Source organism: Pinus tabuliformis, chromosome 3_2 (genome assembly GCF_031772625.1).
Source record: "Pinus tabuliformis cultivar Carrire ecotype Pingquan chromosome 3_2, CPIR1, whole genome shotgun sequence".
NCBI lineage: Eukaryota > Viridiplantae > Streptophyta > Pinopsida > Pinales > Pinaceae > Pinus > Pinus tabuliformis.
Window position 1 is genome coordinate 222,517,880 of NC_142302.1, and position 18,752 is coordinate 222,536,631.

At 42.6% G+C, this 18,752-nt stretch overlaps 1 protein-coding gene across 7 annotated transcripts in view; it reads left to right on the forward strand.

Moving 5' to 3' along the window:
• The window catches only part of LOC149180519 (Polynucleotidyl transferase, ribonuclease H-like superfamily protein), a 431,165-nt gene extending 413,282 nt beyond the window's left edge, over positions 1–17,883 (forward strand). For all 7 annotated transcript variants that reach the window (XM_089416153.1, XM_089416152.1, XM_089416156.1 and 4 more), the window contains one exon: positions 17,365–17,883. In XM_089416153.1, coding sequence (XP_089272279.1) covers positions 17,365–17,488 — 124 coding nt within the window. In that variant the 3' untranslated portion in view covers positions 17,489–17,883. The remainder of the gene's footprint in view (positions 1–17,364) is intronic.
• Positions 17,884–18,752: the final 869 nt, after the last annotated feature.

An 18,752-nucleotide genomic window follows, 5' to 3' on the forward strand; every position in this document is an offset into this window, starting at 1 on the left:
ATAGGGCTCGGAAATGTGACATACTAATAAACATGTGTTAAAATTGGCAGCTAGGGCCAAACTCCATTTGGGTCATCTTATTTATGGCCATTGATATTTTTCTTGGATTCCTCTCATCGAGAGGTGTAGGATTGATCTAACAATCATCCGATTCCGACAAGTATTTATGGAGATATGAATTTATTTCTATTTACTTGAGAAATTGTCAAGTTCGGCCAGCAGCTAAATGTGTGGCACACATCCTCAACGTTTCATATAAATACAAGTTAGGTTGAGGCATTATTCACTCATCTCATCTCATCTTACATTCTTCTCTCTCTCTCCTTACTTGATTGGGTATACAAGGAGTATCATCTCTCACGTGGGAGAAGAAGGACGCAGCAAGGAAGGAAGACGCAGCGAGAAGGAGGACGCAGGTCTGTTCCAGCATTGACTGTGGTTGACCAAGGAGTAGCAAGCTAAAGTTGACTGCGTTGACCAACAAAGAGGGTGTTTTGACTTCGGCCTAGGGTGAGGAGCCTCCATCAAGCAAGTCGCAAATTTGAACAGTAATCCGTTGACTTGATTTGACCACCGAATTGACCAGCGTTGACTGGTTAGGGTTGACCGCAAGGCTGCGTATGGGTTGACTACTTTTGACCATCTCTTTTGGATTGTTTTGGGTTGACCTTCATTTTTGTTGAAGGCCAAGTTGTCCAAGGTTGACTTGAGGTCATTTGTGGATTGTTTGACCAACTTTGAAAGCATTGGTTAGGGTTTTATTATTGTTGTCATAAAATTAAAGAACTGTACATTTGTACTATAACTCTCTCTGCTGAACTATTGAAGATTATAGAAGAATTGATCAAAGGGTTTCCCCACATTGGGGTTTGTCCCTGGCTAGCCACCACATCTGGTGTCTCTTGTGTTGGATTGTTCTCTATCCATCTATAAAGTTTTATCAACATTTTACTTTATGTTAATGTGATTGCTAAACAATGGCTAATAAGAAGAAATTGAAGTAAACTTCTTTAAGCATAGAACATACCATAATCTAACATGGTATCAGAGCTGAGGTGAAGACAAAGCCCAAGCAAGAGCAAGAGCAAGAGCAAGAGCAATCACCGAAGACTGTTGGAAAAGTCTATAGACTTCATGGGTTCCTCATCACACTTCCCGCTGAAGACAAGCTTCGTGAGAAGTCTGACTATCACGGATGGAAGATGTCTCTTGATCTAACATTGGAAGAGCAGGAAGTGTTGGACCATGTGAGAGGCAGAATCATTGAGCCTCCATCAAATGCATCAATTGTAGCAAGGAACAAGGGGACTAAGGGAGAAGTAAAAACAAAGATTATTCGGGACTCTATCGACAAGCGCTTGATGGCCTACATTTCCGAGCTAACCACCTCCAAGGAAATCTACAATAGACTTGTAAGCTTATTTAAAGTTAGTGATGCAAATCAAGCTTTGTTGCTTAAGAATATTCTAAAGGAAATTAAGAAGGGCAAAGACGAGAATATGCAGTCCTACTTCTTAAGGATCACTGAGATCAAAAATTATCTCCTATCGATTGGGGAAGTGATTCCTGACAGGGAACTGACTATCACAACTCTTGGAGGACTCCCATCTGAATGGTATGTATTTAGAACCACTCTTCTCAACAATAATGTAATTCTAGGATTTGAGGAATTGATGGCGAGATGCATCAAGAAGAGAGAAGGATTGAAGAGTAGGAAATGCCTGCATTTAGAGGCAACCCCATTGGTTTCTCCTCTAATGCTAAAAGGAGAAATAATTCCGGGTCAAAATCTAAAGGAAAGGTCGGACCGAAAGGTGGAAGGAAAGGAAGATGTTTCATTTGCAACAAAATTGGCCACTATGTGAGGGAGTGCCCTAATAGAAAGGACACATCTCATGACGATGATCAAAATCACTCCCGAGGCAATTCCAACCACAATCAAAGGAATGGCAGGTTCAATGGCAAAGGAAAGAGGAATGCCAGAAATCAAGGAAGTGGTCAACCCTCCAAGAAGGCAAGAAACTCCAGGTATGAATCTAATGTTGTTAACAATAAGCAAGATGGATATTATCTGATATCGGCCCTCTCTACTACTTCTCCTCTGATATTGGGAAATTGGCTTATTGATAGTGGTGCCTTAAGGCACTTCACTGGTTACAAAGAAGCTCTCTCTAATCTTGATAGAGAAGGAGACCAGCCTGGAAATTATTCTTGGAGACAACTCCACCTATCCCATGAAGGGGTGTAGGAAATGTTACTCTACAATTGAATCAGGGTAATACAATTCATTTGCAAGAAGTCCTATATGTACGTGATCTCAAAAAGAACCTGGTGTCCCTTTCGGCAATGGAAGACAAAGGCTACAAGGTGGCCTTCATCGATGGCAAGGCACGTGTATGGAAAAAGAATTTTAAAGATGCTTTCACTCTTGGGTTTCGGGTTGACTCTTTATATCAAGTCTGAGGAAGTCTGTTGGGTGTCATGTCTTGTGACACATCTCTTTAGTCCAAACTATGGCACCGGAGGTTTGCCCATATTCATTATAAAGCTCAACCCGACGTGATACAAATGGTGACAGGGATGCCCGAGTTGAAAGTAGAGCAAGAAGGTGTATGTCGGGATGTGTCGAAGGAAATCTCAAAAGGGGGCCATTCCCCTCAAGCCATAGCAAGACCTCCGATATATTGCAGTTGGTTCACTCCGACATATCTGGTATGATGCCTATGAACTCTTTAGGAGGATATTTATATTACCTCACTTTTATAGATGATTATTCTCACAAGACATGGATATACTTCTTGAAAGGGAAGGATGAAGTGTTCTCCTGGTTTCGTCACTTCAAAGCCTTGATCGAGAATCAAATCGAAAAGAAGATCAAGATCTTAAGGACTGATAATGGGACTTAGTATGAATCCAATGAGTTCCATTACTTTTGCAAAGAGGCTGGTATTAAGAGGGAGACCACAACACCATATACTCCTGAGCAAAATGGTGTGGCGGAAAGGAAGAATCGTATGATTGTGGAAGTTGTCCGTGCTATGCTTCATGATCAAAGGCTTCCGAAGTTTTTATGCAGTGCTCCATGGGACACATCCCCCAAGGTCAGGTGCACGCACCCCTCACACCCTTTGCACCCTTGACGGGGAGTCTCTTGGGAATGCATTCCCCACGCACCCTTTTTTGGGAGACGCAAGGGGGTGCGTTTCCCGATGTGGACGAACCTATGCATCCTATTGATACCCCTCTGTAAGAACCTTCCTCTTCTGGGAAGAGACCTTCATTGCTTAGGGGGACACTTGATGATGCTGAAGGACACATTGCACCCAGAGGGACTTTCTGTGAAAGTAAGAAGCCGACCAGGTATCAAGGATACTTGACCATTATGAGCACGATCATTCAAAATGAGCTTTCATCGTTCGCAGAAACCATAAAGCATCAAATATGGAAGGATGCTATGATTGAGGATTACGAGTCCATCATGAAAAATGATGTCTGGGTTGTGGTCCCCAGACCCCAGGACAAAACAATTGTCACTTCGAAATGGCTTTACAAGATAAAGCATGAAGCTGATGGAAGTGCTGAAAAGTATAAGGCTCGTTTTGTCGCTCATGGCTTCTCTCAAAAGAAAGGTATAAACTATGACAAGATATTTGCACCTATTGCCTGATACACCACCATCCACTCGATCATAACCCTTGCTTCTTTGTAAGGATGGAACCTACATCAGATGGATGCCAAGACCACGTTCTTGCATGGTTCGATCAAAGAAGAAGTCTATGTGGAACAACCCGAAGGATTTGAGATTCATGATCAGGAATCTCACATGTGCAGGTTGAAGAAAGCCCTCTATGGGCTGAAGCAAGCACCCCGAGCCTGGTATGAGAGGATCGATAGCCTACTTGATGACGTTGGGATTCACTAGGAGTGACGCTAACCCTAACCTTTACTTTAAGGTTGAAGATGATAAACCTCTCATAATGGTGCTATACGTTGACGACCACTTTTTGACAGGTGCAAACCCTCTCATTTACAAATGTAAGAGGGAGTTGGCTTCCGAGTTTGAGATGAAGGACCTAGGACTGATGCACTATTTCCTAGGACTGGAAGTCTGGCAGAAGCCAGGGGAGATTTTCCTATCTCAAGGAAAATATGTGGTGAAGATATTGAAGAGATTCGGTATGGTGGACTGCAACCCTGTGACTACCCCGATGGAGCTTGACTTCGAGAAGTTAAGCAGTAGTGCTGCCGGACCTATTTTGCAAAATGCTACCAAGTATCGTCAACTCATAGGAGCATTGATGTTCTTGGTGAACTCCCGTCCAGATATATTTTTTGCAGTCAACACGTTGAGTCAACATATGGTTGAGCCTCACCACTCACATTGGATTGGTGCCAAGAATCTGTTGAGATCAGTGTTTTACAACCCGGCCGAGTCAACTCGGAAACGGCCGTTTCGAACCGAGCCAAAGCAAATTTTAATGACCCAGCCAGCAACCCGGCTCGGTTGACCGAGTCAACTATGACTCGGTCAACCCGGCCGGGTCCGTATTGACTCGGCCGAGTCAAAGAACCCACGGTTGCTCTAGGTGCCATTTGTATTATTTAGGTTTCAAATAGGTGTTCAAGAACAGTTAATAAAATAGCTGGGTATATGTACATCTATGCTCTTGCAGCCCAGGATTAGACATAGTAACTACAATCAGCCACTCAATGACTGTGATGCATTCTTGTGGCACGTATAGCTAAAGTTAATTCATGATTATGATCACCATTCTTTCAGCAGTGTAGACACAACATGTAGGATTTCACACAAGTGTAGACTTATTTAATAAAGATCTAGGCTATGAACTGTAGCATTCCTTTTACCACACAGGAATCTATTAATGCAAGCATCTTAAACTTGAATAGTGTCCATAAGCACCCTTAATGCTGAGATTAATTAGACTCGAGAGTCCATGGCACATGCATATAGAGTACTGCAATTTTCACATGATCAGATGCATATCATGAGGTCAACACATGTAATCATTTACATTTTCATCAACAATCAAAGCATTATCATAACATGAGCAATTCCAATCCCTTAAGAAAGCATACTTCACACAGTTAATTAGCATATAAACCATTCCAGAAATATAAACATGACATCCATTGCTCATATCAATTGTGGTAAACACTTATCTCAAAATATAAGCTGGGAAACTAAGTCGGGGGCTTGAAGTCTCTGCCCACCCATAGTTTGGGCTGAGTCTCTGCCCACCCATTGGGTACCATTTTGATATAATGGATTGGTTCATGAGCCTACTTTGATCATATGTTGTCTTCCATCTATATTATAATGCTGTGTGTTTGGAAACATGAATGAAAATCTTTAAAATTATGTTTAAAATATTTAAAATTATGTTTAAAATATTTAAAATTATGTTTTTTTATAAAAAAAATAAATATTTAATGTATTTTTTACAACGACCGAGTCATTGAAATCGAGCCGGCCGAGTCATTACCGAGTCCGAGTCCGAGTCCGAGTCGATCCTCGGCCGAGTCCGAGTCCGAGTCCGAGTTGTAAAACATTGGTTGAGATACCTTCGTGGCACAATCACTCATGGGTTGAGATACACTACCGGAGATATGAGACTACATGGATATACCGACGCTGATTGGGCAAGCAGTGTGGTGGACTAAAAGAGCACTTCTGGGTGTTGTTTCTCTTTGGGATCTGCCTCGATATCCCGGATGAGCAGAAAGCAGAAGTTGGTGGCTTTGAACACTGCTGAGACAGAGTACATTGTTGCGAGTATGGCTTCTTGTGAGGTTGTTTGGTTGTGGAAGCTATTCAGTGAGCTATTTGGATATACATTGGGTACTACTGTGATCCTGTGTGACAACCAGAGTGGGATTTTTTTATCAAAGAACCCCATATTTCATGGTCGCTCCAAACATATCGATATCAGGTACCACTTTATTCGGGATATGGTACAGCGAGGAGCAATAAGGGTCCAACATATCGGTACAGATGAGCAGGTCGTCGACATTCTGACAAAGCCCTTGGGAAAGGTCAAATTCTTGACTTTCCAAGAACGACTTGGAGTCGTTGAGGGACCCTCTTATGAGGGTCCTGAATGATGCATGGATTGAGCTCTGGGGGCTCCAGGGGGCGTGGGGTACTTGGAGCGACAAGCGACCATAGGGCAACTCACCCTCCCCTAGTGGTGCACTGTGTATAGGCTGAAAGGTTCAACCTTCCCCTTTGATATCCCGTGGTGACATATGGACAAGATGAGTGGTTCTCCTGTCGAGACGTCCTTTTTACCCATGCAGTCTGGGACTTATGGGAAGCACCTCTCATCTGGCTAATGAGTAGGGAAATGGGGTTAGGGACCATAATAGTACTATTGATGGACGCATTGTTGAATCTACCGTACTCCCTATGCTAGGATGACCTCCATTGATCTGGGATCAGTGAAACTGATCTAGGATCAGTATGAGTGGTTTGAGACACTCTTCTGGCACTGATCTGGGATTAGTAAGAGTGGTATGACACACTCTCTGGGTCTAACTTCGGGTCAGTAGAGAATTGTATGATACATCCTCAATCATTTCTTCTTCTTCATAGTAAAACAGAGTAGAGTATAGCAGAGCAGTGCAGGGCAGTGCATTTGATGGCAGAGAGTGCCGACAGTCAGATGGATTAGCAGATGGAGTTCTCCCTAGTTGAGAGGGAGTGTTAAAATTGGCAACTAGGGCCAAACTCCATGTGGATCATCTTATTTATGGCAGTTGATATTTTTCTTGGATTCCTCTCGTCGAGAGGTGTAGGATTGATCTAACGATCATCCGATTCTCACAAGTATTTATGGAGATATGAATTTATTTGTATTTACTTGACAAATTGTCAAGGTCAGCCAGCAGCTAAATGTGTGGCACACATCCTCAACGTTTCATATAAATACAAGTTAGGTTGAGGCATTATTCACTCATCTCATCTCATCTTACATTCTTCTCTCTCCTTACTTGATTGGGTATACAAGGAGCAACATGTCTCACGTGGGAGAGGAAGGATGCAGCAAGGAAGGAAGACACAACTAGAAGGAGGACGTAGGTTTGTTCCAGCGTTGATTGTGGTTGACCAAGGAGCAGCAAGCTAAAGATGACTGTGTTGACCAGCAAAGAGGGTGTTTTGACTTCGACCTAGGTTGAGGAGCCTCCAACAAGCAAGCCACAGATCTGAACAACATTCTGTTGACCTGATTTGGCCACCGAATTGACGAGCATTGGCTGGTTAGGGTTGACTGCATATGTGTTGACCACTTGTGACCATCTCTTTTGGACTGTTTTGGGTTGACCTTCATTGCTGTTGAAGGCCAAGTTGTCCAAGGTTGACTTGAGGTCATTTCTGGACTGTTTGACCAACTTTGAAAGTGTTGGTTAGGGTTTTATTACTGCTGTCATAAAATTACAGAACTGTACATTTGTACTATTTCTCTCTCTGTTGAACTATTGAAGATTATAGAAGAATTGATCAAAGGGTTTCCCCACATTGGGGTTTGTCCCTGTCTAGCCGCCACATTTGGTGTCTCTTGTCTTGGCTTGTATTATGTCGATCTATTAATGTTCTATCAGCATTTTACTTTATGTTAATGTGATTGCTAAACAATGGCTAATAAGAAGAAATTGAAGTAAACTGCTCTAAGCATAAAACATACCATAAATTAACAACATGTGATAGGTAGTATTGTAGCAAAACTCCCCCAAGTGTAGTCATTTCACCCAAGCTCGTTGTTGCCCTGTCACATAGTTCCGCAAATACCTCTCCAACCACTTGTTAACTATCTTAGTCTGCCCACTATCTGGGGTGGTAGCCGGTACTAGGAGTGAGCTTTGTGCCCACCAGTCTGAAGTGCTCCTGCCAAAAAGCCCCCATGAGGCAACTATCCCTATCACTAGCTATGGTCTTGGGGAGACCATGCAACTGAAAAACCTACCTGAAGAATAGCTCCACAACTTGCAAATCAATGTACTAGGTGTGGATAGCAAAGAAATGGGTATACTTCGTCAACTAGTCCACCACCACATATATGCAGTCTTGACCCTGCACCATATGGAGTCCCATGATGAAGTCCATTGAGATGTTCTCCCACTTCACCTCCGGAATGGGAAGCAGTTGCAACATTCTAGCGAGATGAGTCAACTCCCCCTTGTTCCTCTGGCAGACCTCACACTCGTGTACATGCCTCAACACGTTTTCCTTGAGGCCCCTCCAAGTGAAACGCTCCCTGACTGTCTTGTAAGTCTTCAAAAACCCCTGATGTCCTGACAAAGGTGAATCGTCGGTTGCATGGAGAATATTCTCCCTCAATTGTGAACCAGGCACAAGATATATGCGCCCCTTGTAGTAAATGACATCGACCATCACTTTGTAGTGCTCATCCCCATGAGTACCATCCAAGATCTCACATGCTTGTCAATCCTTGGAGTACTCCACCAAAAGATGCACCTTCCAGTCATGGCAAATGCTCATGAGTGAAGTGTCGAGGGCCTCCTAGATAAGGCATTTATCACTATGTTCTGCTTGCCCTTGACATACTTTATGTTGAAGTCATAGGCTTGAATCTTGCTAACCCGCTTTTGTTGCCTTTCATTGAGGCCCTTCTACTCCAAAAAGTGGCAAAGACTATTATGATTGGTCTTCACCCTGAACCTGTTGCCCACTAAGTACTGTCAGAATTTGGCCAATGCATGCATGATGGCCAACATATATGCAGTCTTGACCCTGCACCATAGGGAGTCCCATGATGAAGTCCATTGAGATGCTCTCCCACTTCCCTTCCGGAATGGGAAGCAGTTGCAACATTCTAGCGAGATGAGTCAACTCCCCCTTGTTCCTTTGGCAGGCCTTACAGGCCTCAACACGTTTCCCTTGAGGCCCCTCCAAGTGAAACGCAACCTGACTATCTTGTAAGTCTTCAAAAACCCCTGATGTCCTAACAAAGGTGAATCGTGGGCTGCATGGAGAATATTCTCCCTCAATTGTGAACTAGGCACACGATATATGCACCCCTTGTAGTAAATGGCATCGACCATCACCTTGTAGCGCTCACCCCCATGAGTACCATCCAAGATCTCACACACTTGTCGATCCTTGGAGTACTCCACCAAAAGATGCGCCTTACAGTCATGGCAAATGCTCATGAGTGAAAGTATTGAGGGCCTCCTGGATAAGGCATTTGTCACTATGTTTTGCTTGCCCTTGACATACTTTCTGTCGAAGTCATAGGCTTGAATCTTGCTAACCTGCTTTTGTTGCCTTTCATTGAGGCCCTTCTACTCCAAAAAGCGGCAAAGACTGTTATGATCGGTTTTCACCCTGAACCTGTTGCCCGCTAAGTACTGTCGGAATTTGGCCAATGCATGTATGATGGCCAACATCACCTTTGTCACAGATAGAATAAGGCGTCTCATGACTAAGGAGCTTCTGACTCTAGAAAGCTATCGTGTGGCCTCCCTGTGACAACGCTACACCAATGCCCTCACCTGATGCATCACACTCCAAGGTGAATGGTTGTGTAAAATCGGGCAAAGCCAACATCAGACAATTGTGCATCACCTCCTTGAGGTGCTCAAATGCTGCCTGTGCTCTATATGTCCATGCAAATGCCATCTTCTTAGTCAGATCTGTGAGGGGTGACGCTAACTGTGAGAAGCCCTTTATGGACTTCCTGTAGTATGTGGAAATGCTCACAAATCCCCTCAACTCGGTCACATTTCGGGGAAATTTGCAGTCTCAGATGGCTCTAACTTCTCCTCATGCACTCGCACTCCATCCTCTCCAATAATGTGCCCCAGGTAGAGCATCTCAGTCAGCCCAAACTCACACTTGGACCGCTTCGCATAGCGTTGCTACACCTCCAAGATGCGTAGCACCTCCTCTATATGATGTAGGTGCTCCTCCCACATTCTGTTGTAAATTAGTATGTTGTCAAAGAACACCAACACAAACGTGTGCAACTTCTTGTGGATCACATGGTTCATGCAGGATTGGAAGGTAGCAAATGTGCTGGTTAGCCCAAAGGGCATAACCAAGAACTCAAAATGGCCATAATGACATCTGAAAGTTGCCTTAGGGATATCCTAATCCCTCACCCGAATTTGATGGTACCCCGAGCGTAAGTCTATCTTAGAGCAGTATTTAGCTCCTCTAAGCTCATCCAAAAGCTCATCTATGCAGGAAATGGGGTACCGGTTCTTCGGGGTCTTCTTATTAAGGGTCCGGTAGTCAATGCACATCTGCTTTAAATCGTCCTTCTTCTTCACTGGAACAACTGATGAAGCGAAGGGGCTAGACTTAGGCCTAATGTGCCCCAATGGCAACAACTCCTGGATAGTTCGCTCAATCTCATCCTGATACGCCTTGGAATGCTTGTATGGGGTTGTAATGGCTGTCTCTACCCCTAGCTCCAGCTCTATGGTGTGCTCAAACCCCATGTCGGGTGGCCGCCCTAGTTGGATGTCTCCAAACACTGATAGGTATCTATCTAGAATGGCCTAAACATCTGGGTGTGGTGGTTTGGGCCCATCCCCTAGATCAAATATCCTGAGCTCTACAACCCACTCTATATCCCCATGTCTCAAGACTGCCTCCATCTTGTGCGTTCATACTTTCTGTGGGGGATATAAATGCATGCTTCTCAACAAAATAGGCCTCCCATCTGGCCTTATAAACTCCATCTCCAATTTCTGCCAATTGGTAGTAACACATCCCAAAGAGTAGAGCCACTGTACGCCAAGCACCACATTGGTTTCTAGAACATCCACCACAAAGAAATGGTCTGTCATCGAAGAGTTCCCCATCACCATTGTCATCCCTAGAACGTATCTGTACACTGCATGGTGCGGTCTCTCGACACCAAAATGGAGAAACCCTCAAAAGACTCTGTGTGTATGCCTGTCCTCTCCACTATCTGGGCATCTACGAAATTGTGGGTTGCCCCACTGTCTACTAGCACTGAAACGCGTTGCCCCTACATTGTGCCCTTGATCCTCATAGTGAGGTACTTCGACACTCCCCGAAGTGAAGCGATAACTATTGCGGCCGATAAGAAAGGAGCGCCTCCTAGTGGGTGTGGTGCACCTCCACCTCCTCCTCCTCCTGTAGCCTTTGGCTCATCATCACCAACGCCTATCTCTTGCTTTGCCTCATCCTCTGGCTCGCTATTAGAAAACACCTCTATGTAGTGGGCCTTGCCCTTGGTACACCTGTGCCCTGGTGCCCACGGATCTTGATAAGTGAAGCACAACTTCCTCCTACGGAGGTCTCTCTGGTTCTCATTGTCCAACTACCCACGCCCCTGAATGTCACGTTGTGGTGGTGGCCTAGTGTCACAGCCCCTTTGTGGAAAAGGACCTCATGGTGGAATTGGTGCGCTAGCCTTGGTGATTGCGTCCTGCAAATCATTGGGCACAAGATACGGCCTCTTGTAGAGTGGTGGGCCTATGGGACCTCATTAACCTATGTAGTGGCTCAACTAAGCCCTCAACAAAGGTGTAGACCCTCCTAGCATCCGAGAAGTCTGGCATCATCACTGATACCCTCAAGAACTCTGATATGTAGTGCTCTAGGCTACCTGTCTGTCTAAACTACGTCAACTCTTTGAAATGGGCTCCACAACCCTTCATGTGAATTTCTCGTAGGAAGTCACGATGGCATGCCCTAGCGTGGTCAACCCGTGGAACCACCAGTCATGTGCTCCCCCTCCAAGTGCAAAGTAGCCATTTTGATGGCTTCTACCTCAATCATCTGGTTAAGCTGAAAGTATGTGTCCAACTTCTCAACACAAGCCCTAGTCGTGCACTTGGACGACCATCAAAGGTGGGGAGATACATCCTCCTGATAGTGCGCTGCAGCTACGAATTCTCCGTGCTTGAACACCCTGTGCCCTTGCCCTTTTCATTTTGCTTGACTTGACAAAAATTCTAGAAGGGCAATGTATCTCGAAAATCCTCTCCCATAGACTGCCATCCCCAAAAGTATTCTCCCATAGGCATGTCATCTTGACTAGCCTGATCACCAACTCTTGAGGGCAAGAATGTGGGCAACGTAGTACTGGTTAACCCACTGAAAGCGTGTGGGTGAGTCAGAGGGGAGTGGTGGTCATACAAGTGGGAAGCCCTTGAATTTTCCCCAAATAGAAAATCTCGGTGAATGCCCTTATCTCGGTTTTGCTGCTTGATCTCCTCCAACATCTTCTTTTGTCCCTTGGCGAAGTCATTCAGGGCCCTTAAGAGGCTCTCAAAAGTTGCCTCCTCTTTGCTCTTTGGCTCCCCCATGTCTACTTCTTCCATTGTCTTTTCTAGGGCCTCAGTGTCAAGTTTGATTTCCAACTCTCTCTCTCGACTCCTCTACCTCTACCTCCAGTAAGTAAGGTTCTGCTTGTCCTCTAGGGTCATAGAAATAATCCCACGACTGAGTGAAAACCAGAGCTCTAATACCACTGTAATATTCCTAGGGGAAAATTAATAGTGATAAACAAAGCATTAACAACACATGCAGCACAAAATTTCACACATATAATTAAACACCCAGAAATGCTCCAAAAACTGCACCAAGTTGAGCTATTTTATTATAAATCAATGAGTGTACAATATAAGCATGGAGTTAATCTACCCGGGCTTGCCAAAGGCAAGCTAAACAAGTCCCAGGTGAAGAAAATAAGGGTCTGGATGCTGGAAGAGTATCTTCCTCAATTCTCTGTGCTGGCCCTAGAAAACTGCACTGTTGGCTAGTAATGATCTATTGTTTGGCCCTCCTCTAGTGCTCAGAAAAATCTGAGAAATTAACCTCGGACTCTCCTCAAGTAACCCACCAAAACCCATAAAAAGTTTGGCCTAATTCTGACCTTTGAATTTACCCCCAATTTCCATGTGCTCCTCCACTAGCTCAATAATTTGACTCACCTGGAAATCACACTACCCAAATCCTCCAAAATGATAGCAAATGCTAGTAAAACTCCCCTCTGGATGCCTCCACAAATCCTAGCTCAATTTAGCCCCAAGTATCTATCCACCTAGCCTCCATGTGTGTACCAAGAAATGCCCCTACACAGGCCTACGCAGTCCCTGAAGAAGTGTCAATGGTACAGTAAGATTCCCACAGAAATGTGCCTCAGTAGCTCTCCAAATCTTCAGCGAACGATGGTCCAAATCTCTCCCGGGAAGCCCAACAAAATTGTTGCTCCACAACTAGCTCTCCCAAGAAGTGCATATTTCTCTACTACGCCCAGTCTGTTGAATAATCCCACGAAATGCTGGATGAAAACACCCGGAACAAATCCAAAATAGTATAGATTTTCCTCCTTGGGTAGGCACTCGAAGTCCATTGAAGGTCAATGTTATCAGAACCGAACCGGTGATTGAACCGAAAAACCTTGTGGACCAATAACCGATCAAAACCGAACCAAAACCAGAAAAAAAAAATAATAAATAAATAAAATAAAAATAAAATAAAATAAAATAATAAATAAAATAAATAAATAAAAATAAATAAATAAATTGGTTTACCAAAAACACATAAAATATTCATATTTTAAAGAAAAACATATATATTAATGTGCATCCATATGAATCCAAACCATTTATACACAAATATGCAGAAATTCTCATTTAAATAGCATGTAAGGATGCACATAACCAAAATGGCATCGAGTGCAATCCATCTCTGAACCGAAATTACATCAGCAAATAGGCTCTAGATGGCCTCTAGCATCCAAATAAAATCATGTTACAACAAATGCCTACATATCATCAAAACCATTGCATATATTAGGGTCTTTGTCATCAATATAACTATTTAGGCATTAAAATAAGATAGAAAAAATGTAGGATGTCATGTCAATATTTTGTTTGAGTGATGGGTACATTTTTAGTAGAGTCGTGATAGAGGAGTTTGACAACCAATGCCACTAACATCAAAGTACATAGAGGGCTTGGTGCTCTTTATTAAATACTAGTTACATACCCTCATACATGACAAAATCCAATGGAAACGTTGCAATGCCCCCAATCCTGAAATCCTGAAAACTGTTAAGTCTGCTGGATTTTGAGTGAAATCTAAAATTATACTTTCTTCATATGAAAGCCAATGACGTTGGAAGCACTCTCAAACATCCTGAGTCATTTCATGGTAATGTTAAAAATTTCAGTAAAAGAATGAAAATGAAAGATAAAGAATTTAAGAATTTAACATTACCATGAATTCAAAATTCCATAGCAATACTAGGGCCATAGGCTTGATTATTAGGCTGAGGGCCATAAGCTTGAATATTAGGCTAGCCTAGGGGAGAATTAGAAGCTAGCCAACCAACTGAAAGATTCAAAAAATTCAAAAAAAAAGGCATTTTTTTTTTCTTATGTCGGAACTAGTTTTGAACGGTCGGTTTGGTGAAATAGGGCAGTTCGGTACCGAATTGGCCGGTTTTGTTACAGAACCGGCTAGTTTGGTACCGAACAGGCCTATTTCGGTTCGGAACCCTGGTTTAGACCGGTTTTGGGCCAAAAACGGCCAGACCGGTCGGTTCCAGTCCGGTTCTGATAACATTGCCGAAGGTAGGGTTAGATTCTCACCTGAAAATATCGTGTGCTGAACAATAGTTGCAAACTTGGCTCAACAGCGCAACGGTGCTAGGTAGGTTTGATTAACAAAGGTTCAAAAAGCCCCAAAATGATGCATGCTTCTCCTATTTATCCTTGAGCTTCCTTTTCTCCATGTGGATACCATGCATCGACTCCCTTTGCCTTTTTCCCTCCAAGAGCATGAATTATCTAAGGTGTGTGTATTTCCCTTTGGGGATGGCCCCCACCATCCACTAAGAAGTCGATTTGTCCTTTTTCCCCTATGTTGGAGCCTCCCTTAGTCAAAAATTGCAAGTGGGACCCTACAACCCACTTTTTTGTAAGTTGGAAACCAAAATGTCAAAATTGAGCAAAATTGATATTTCATTTAGCAATATTGCTAAGTGGGAATATCACACATTTCAAAGGGGTCGAGTTCTGTCCTTTTGAGGACCGAGTTCCAGTCTATTTCTGGAGGTCGAGCTGCTACTTAAAAGGCGGTCGAGTTCCCTCCCGTTGTGCCATTTGAGCTGCCAAAGATCTCTGTTATTACTGGCAGAGGATTTCTTGGGAAGAACTGTGGGTGATATTTGATATCAGTCCAGCGTTTTTCTTGAGTCGAGTTCCTTTCTTTGGGCACATATTCGAGCTATCAAGGGTCAGCTTCTATCACTGCTGAGGACGTGCTTGAGGGGCTAAAGGAGTTCATTGTTATCAGCCCAGTTTACTTCTGTGGACTAAGTTCCAGCTTTACCATTGGAGTTGCCATCCCACAGCCAAGCTGTTTACACTAAATTTGCTGGTAGTTATTTTCATATTTCTCCTAATATTGTGTGGCACGCTTTATTAGTGGTATGTACATTCTCAAAAATTAATATCTATTGGTCACTATTGATTTGAAGTGTTTTCATAAGCATCTATTTGGCACTATTCATGTTATTTTAAAAATAGTTACAAAAGGTGCACCTACAGACAAGGTCTATCTTACATTTGGCATCTCATTTGCTATTTCAAGTATTTCACTACATCTATTGTTTATAAATGTTCATGGTGCTTATAGTTATGTACTTGTGAAATCATTTACATGCTTTGAGGTACATGCTGTAATTTGTTTATGATTGAATGCTTCTTGGGTAACTCATTTTACTTCTAGAACTTGATTTAGTTTAACTTTAGCTTAAGTCAAACATTGGTTTTTTTTTTGTCTCATAGGGCCCACACCCCTTGGCTTTGCTAGGAGTTAGCCTAGACAAAGGAGTTAAGAATTGAGTGACAGCTACTCAACTCAAGAATTGCCCCCAAAGTCACACCAAGTGGATTTAACGATTTTCTCCACATTAGTCCAGGTGCGGATTTAGGTGGCAACAGAGACCAACAGGCCTATCATGGGATTGGTCTTTGATTGAGTTAGAAGAGGAGGCACTAGAGGATGTAGCAAGGGAGAGAGAGAGGTAGAGGAGGAGGTGACATCACCACCTTTGGGGACTTTGACAAAGTGAGTTGGACTTAGCAGTAACATGGGCACCAGTAGAGGATGTCAGAGTCTACCTCTTACTCCAAGAGAACGTCAAAGTTTAACACCAACCCCAAGACTTTCTTCATCTAGAGAAATACCCATTACGTTCACCCATAAAAGGGGCAGAGGAAATCATTGATTTATGTATCTGATTTCATCGTAGATGACTCATGATGATGAGATATATTTATTATATTTTTTGTTGATATTTTGAGGCTTTGTCAGGACTTGGATTCAATACATGATTACGTGTTGAAGTGTGATGTAATGCGACATCTTATATGTTAGTTTTATTTTCATATTTATGTGGCAATGCATTTATTGGATGTTGTTGCTGCTTTAGCTGTTAAAAAAGAATTGAAAAAAAAATGAAATATTTTTTTATTTTTTAAATTTTACCAATGTTTCTGATTTTTACGATTTCTTGTTTTCCAGAACCTTGCCAGTTTTTTGACTGACACAATGCCAGCAACACTTGACTGAACCCTATGATCACTAGCACAGATTCTGTTGTGAAGCCTATGATCACTAGCAAGATTGTCTGTAGTGAATCCTTTTAGATCAATATTGGCTCCTGGCTCACTTTTCTAAGAGGCTATTAGAGAACCTTCAACATAATGTGTAACATATCTTCTCACCTATACTTGAGGATGAGGTAGAATGCTGGTTTTCAATATGAAGCTGCAAAAATAGTCTTCTTAAGTTGCAGTTATATTCACTTTTACTGTCAGAAACAGGAGGCCCAATCCAGTCCCCATATGCTTACTGAAGGATGCAATTTAGACCCACGTGTAAACTTTGATCTACATGCACCAGTTATTAATACAGTTTCATGCCATGCAGGTCGTTTCTTATAACTTAGCTATAGTTCCACCCTTTACGTGTAAGCCTGGTGACAGCAGTTATCTATATGTCTAGTGTTGTACATTTTTCATATCCAGAAAAATAGTGCTGGTGATCTCAGATTTTGCATTTTCATACTTAGATATACTTTGTTCTGTTGGCATTTTTTTTGTGCTGCGAGCTTGGTCAAAATGATCCTCATTTGGATGTTTTCTGCTTGGAGTTGTGTTTTTCTTTGGAAATGCCATAGTGTTTGGCTATTTTAGTGTATAGTTGAGTACATCCAATTTCTCCCGTGCCTTCATTTCATGTAATATATTTGTATATGGTCAAAGTTCCAATGCCCAAAGGAAGGTACTCATCTGATGTGTCCTGTTTGTCCGTTTATGACTTGTGGCTAGGTTGCGGGATGTACTGCGGCAGAAGGTGGAAACTAAAATCTTGCGTCAAAAACTGATAACGACCTTGGAAAATTTGCAGGCTGATGCAGAGATTGGTTTGGGATGGTTTTGTGTGAAACAATAGTGCTGCTGCTGGTGCACTTGTTTATTTGCAATGAGAATGGTGGACCTTGCATTGATGGTCTGAAACATCAATGCTGCTATTGTGGCTGTAATTGTAGTTTACTTTTACTTGTTATATCTGAAGCAGCATATATCAAATTTTCGGGGTAAGGTATTATCAGCAAAGGCATGGATTTCTCACTAGCTATATTTATTAAAAACCTGTTTGACAGCCACTGCAGCATGAAAGTTTTGCCAACAACATTACTTGATTTTTTCCACCTAAAAAGGAGAGGGCAGTCAACATCAGATGATCACCAGTATAGTGTAGTCAAATTACATACAGATATCATTGAAGTGAAGTAAATGCTGTGCAATTTTGCATGTATTGTTGGTTGTTTATATGTGTTATATTTATTCTTTGGTGTAAACTTCTAAGTATTTAAGAAATTACCCTGGGATTGTTTTTTCCAATGAGACTGATGTCCCCTCTAATTAAAATCACAAACAGCACCACCATTTTGCAATTTTGGTTAGGACACCAATTTTGGCTCACAACTTAGGGAGAGTAGATAAAATTAAAGGGCACTCAATTTTGGGGGGAAAAGAGAGACCCATTTTGGAGAAAAAGGAAAATTGTGGAGCTAGTGGGGCCACCCCATGAGGAAATAGCACCCCCTTGGAGAGTTCGATTTGGAGGGAAAAGGAAGAAGAAGGGGATTAGTTGGGTGGAGCCCTGTTAATTTTAGGTATGTTCTATGCTAGAGCAATTTATTTCAATTTTAGTTATTTTTTTCTTGATCAGCAATCACATCAGCATTAAAGTAAACTGCAGATAGAACATAAATATAAATCGCAAAAGACAAGCCAAGACAGGAGGACAGAAGATGTGGCGCTAGCCAAGGACAAACCCCACAATGTGGGGAAACCCTTGATCAATTCTTCTTTTATGTTCTTCATAGTTCAGCAGAGAAAGTGAGAGAGATAGTACATTTACAATAGAAGTCAACATTTTGACTTTTGATATCTGCAGAGATCATCTCCTATAACGATGATGAGATCAGTTGAAGACATTCTGCTTCAACTGATTCTCCAAGGTGACGGCTTCACCTAGTAGTGTTGCATTTCGTCCATTTGCTACACATAACCGTGTGACACCATGCTGTACTGTCACAGTGTTGAACCTTGATGACTGAGCTGCTCTCATCTGCTCTTGTCATCATGCAGCTCATTATGCTGCATCTTCCATCATCATGCTGCCCTTGCTAATGTGCATCATTCATCAT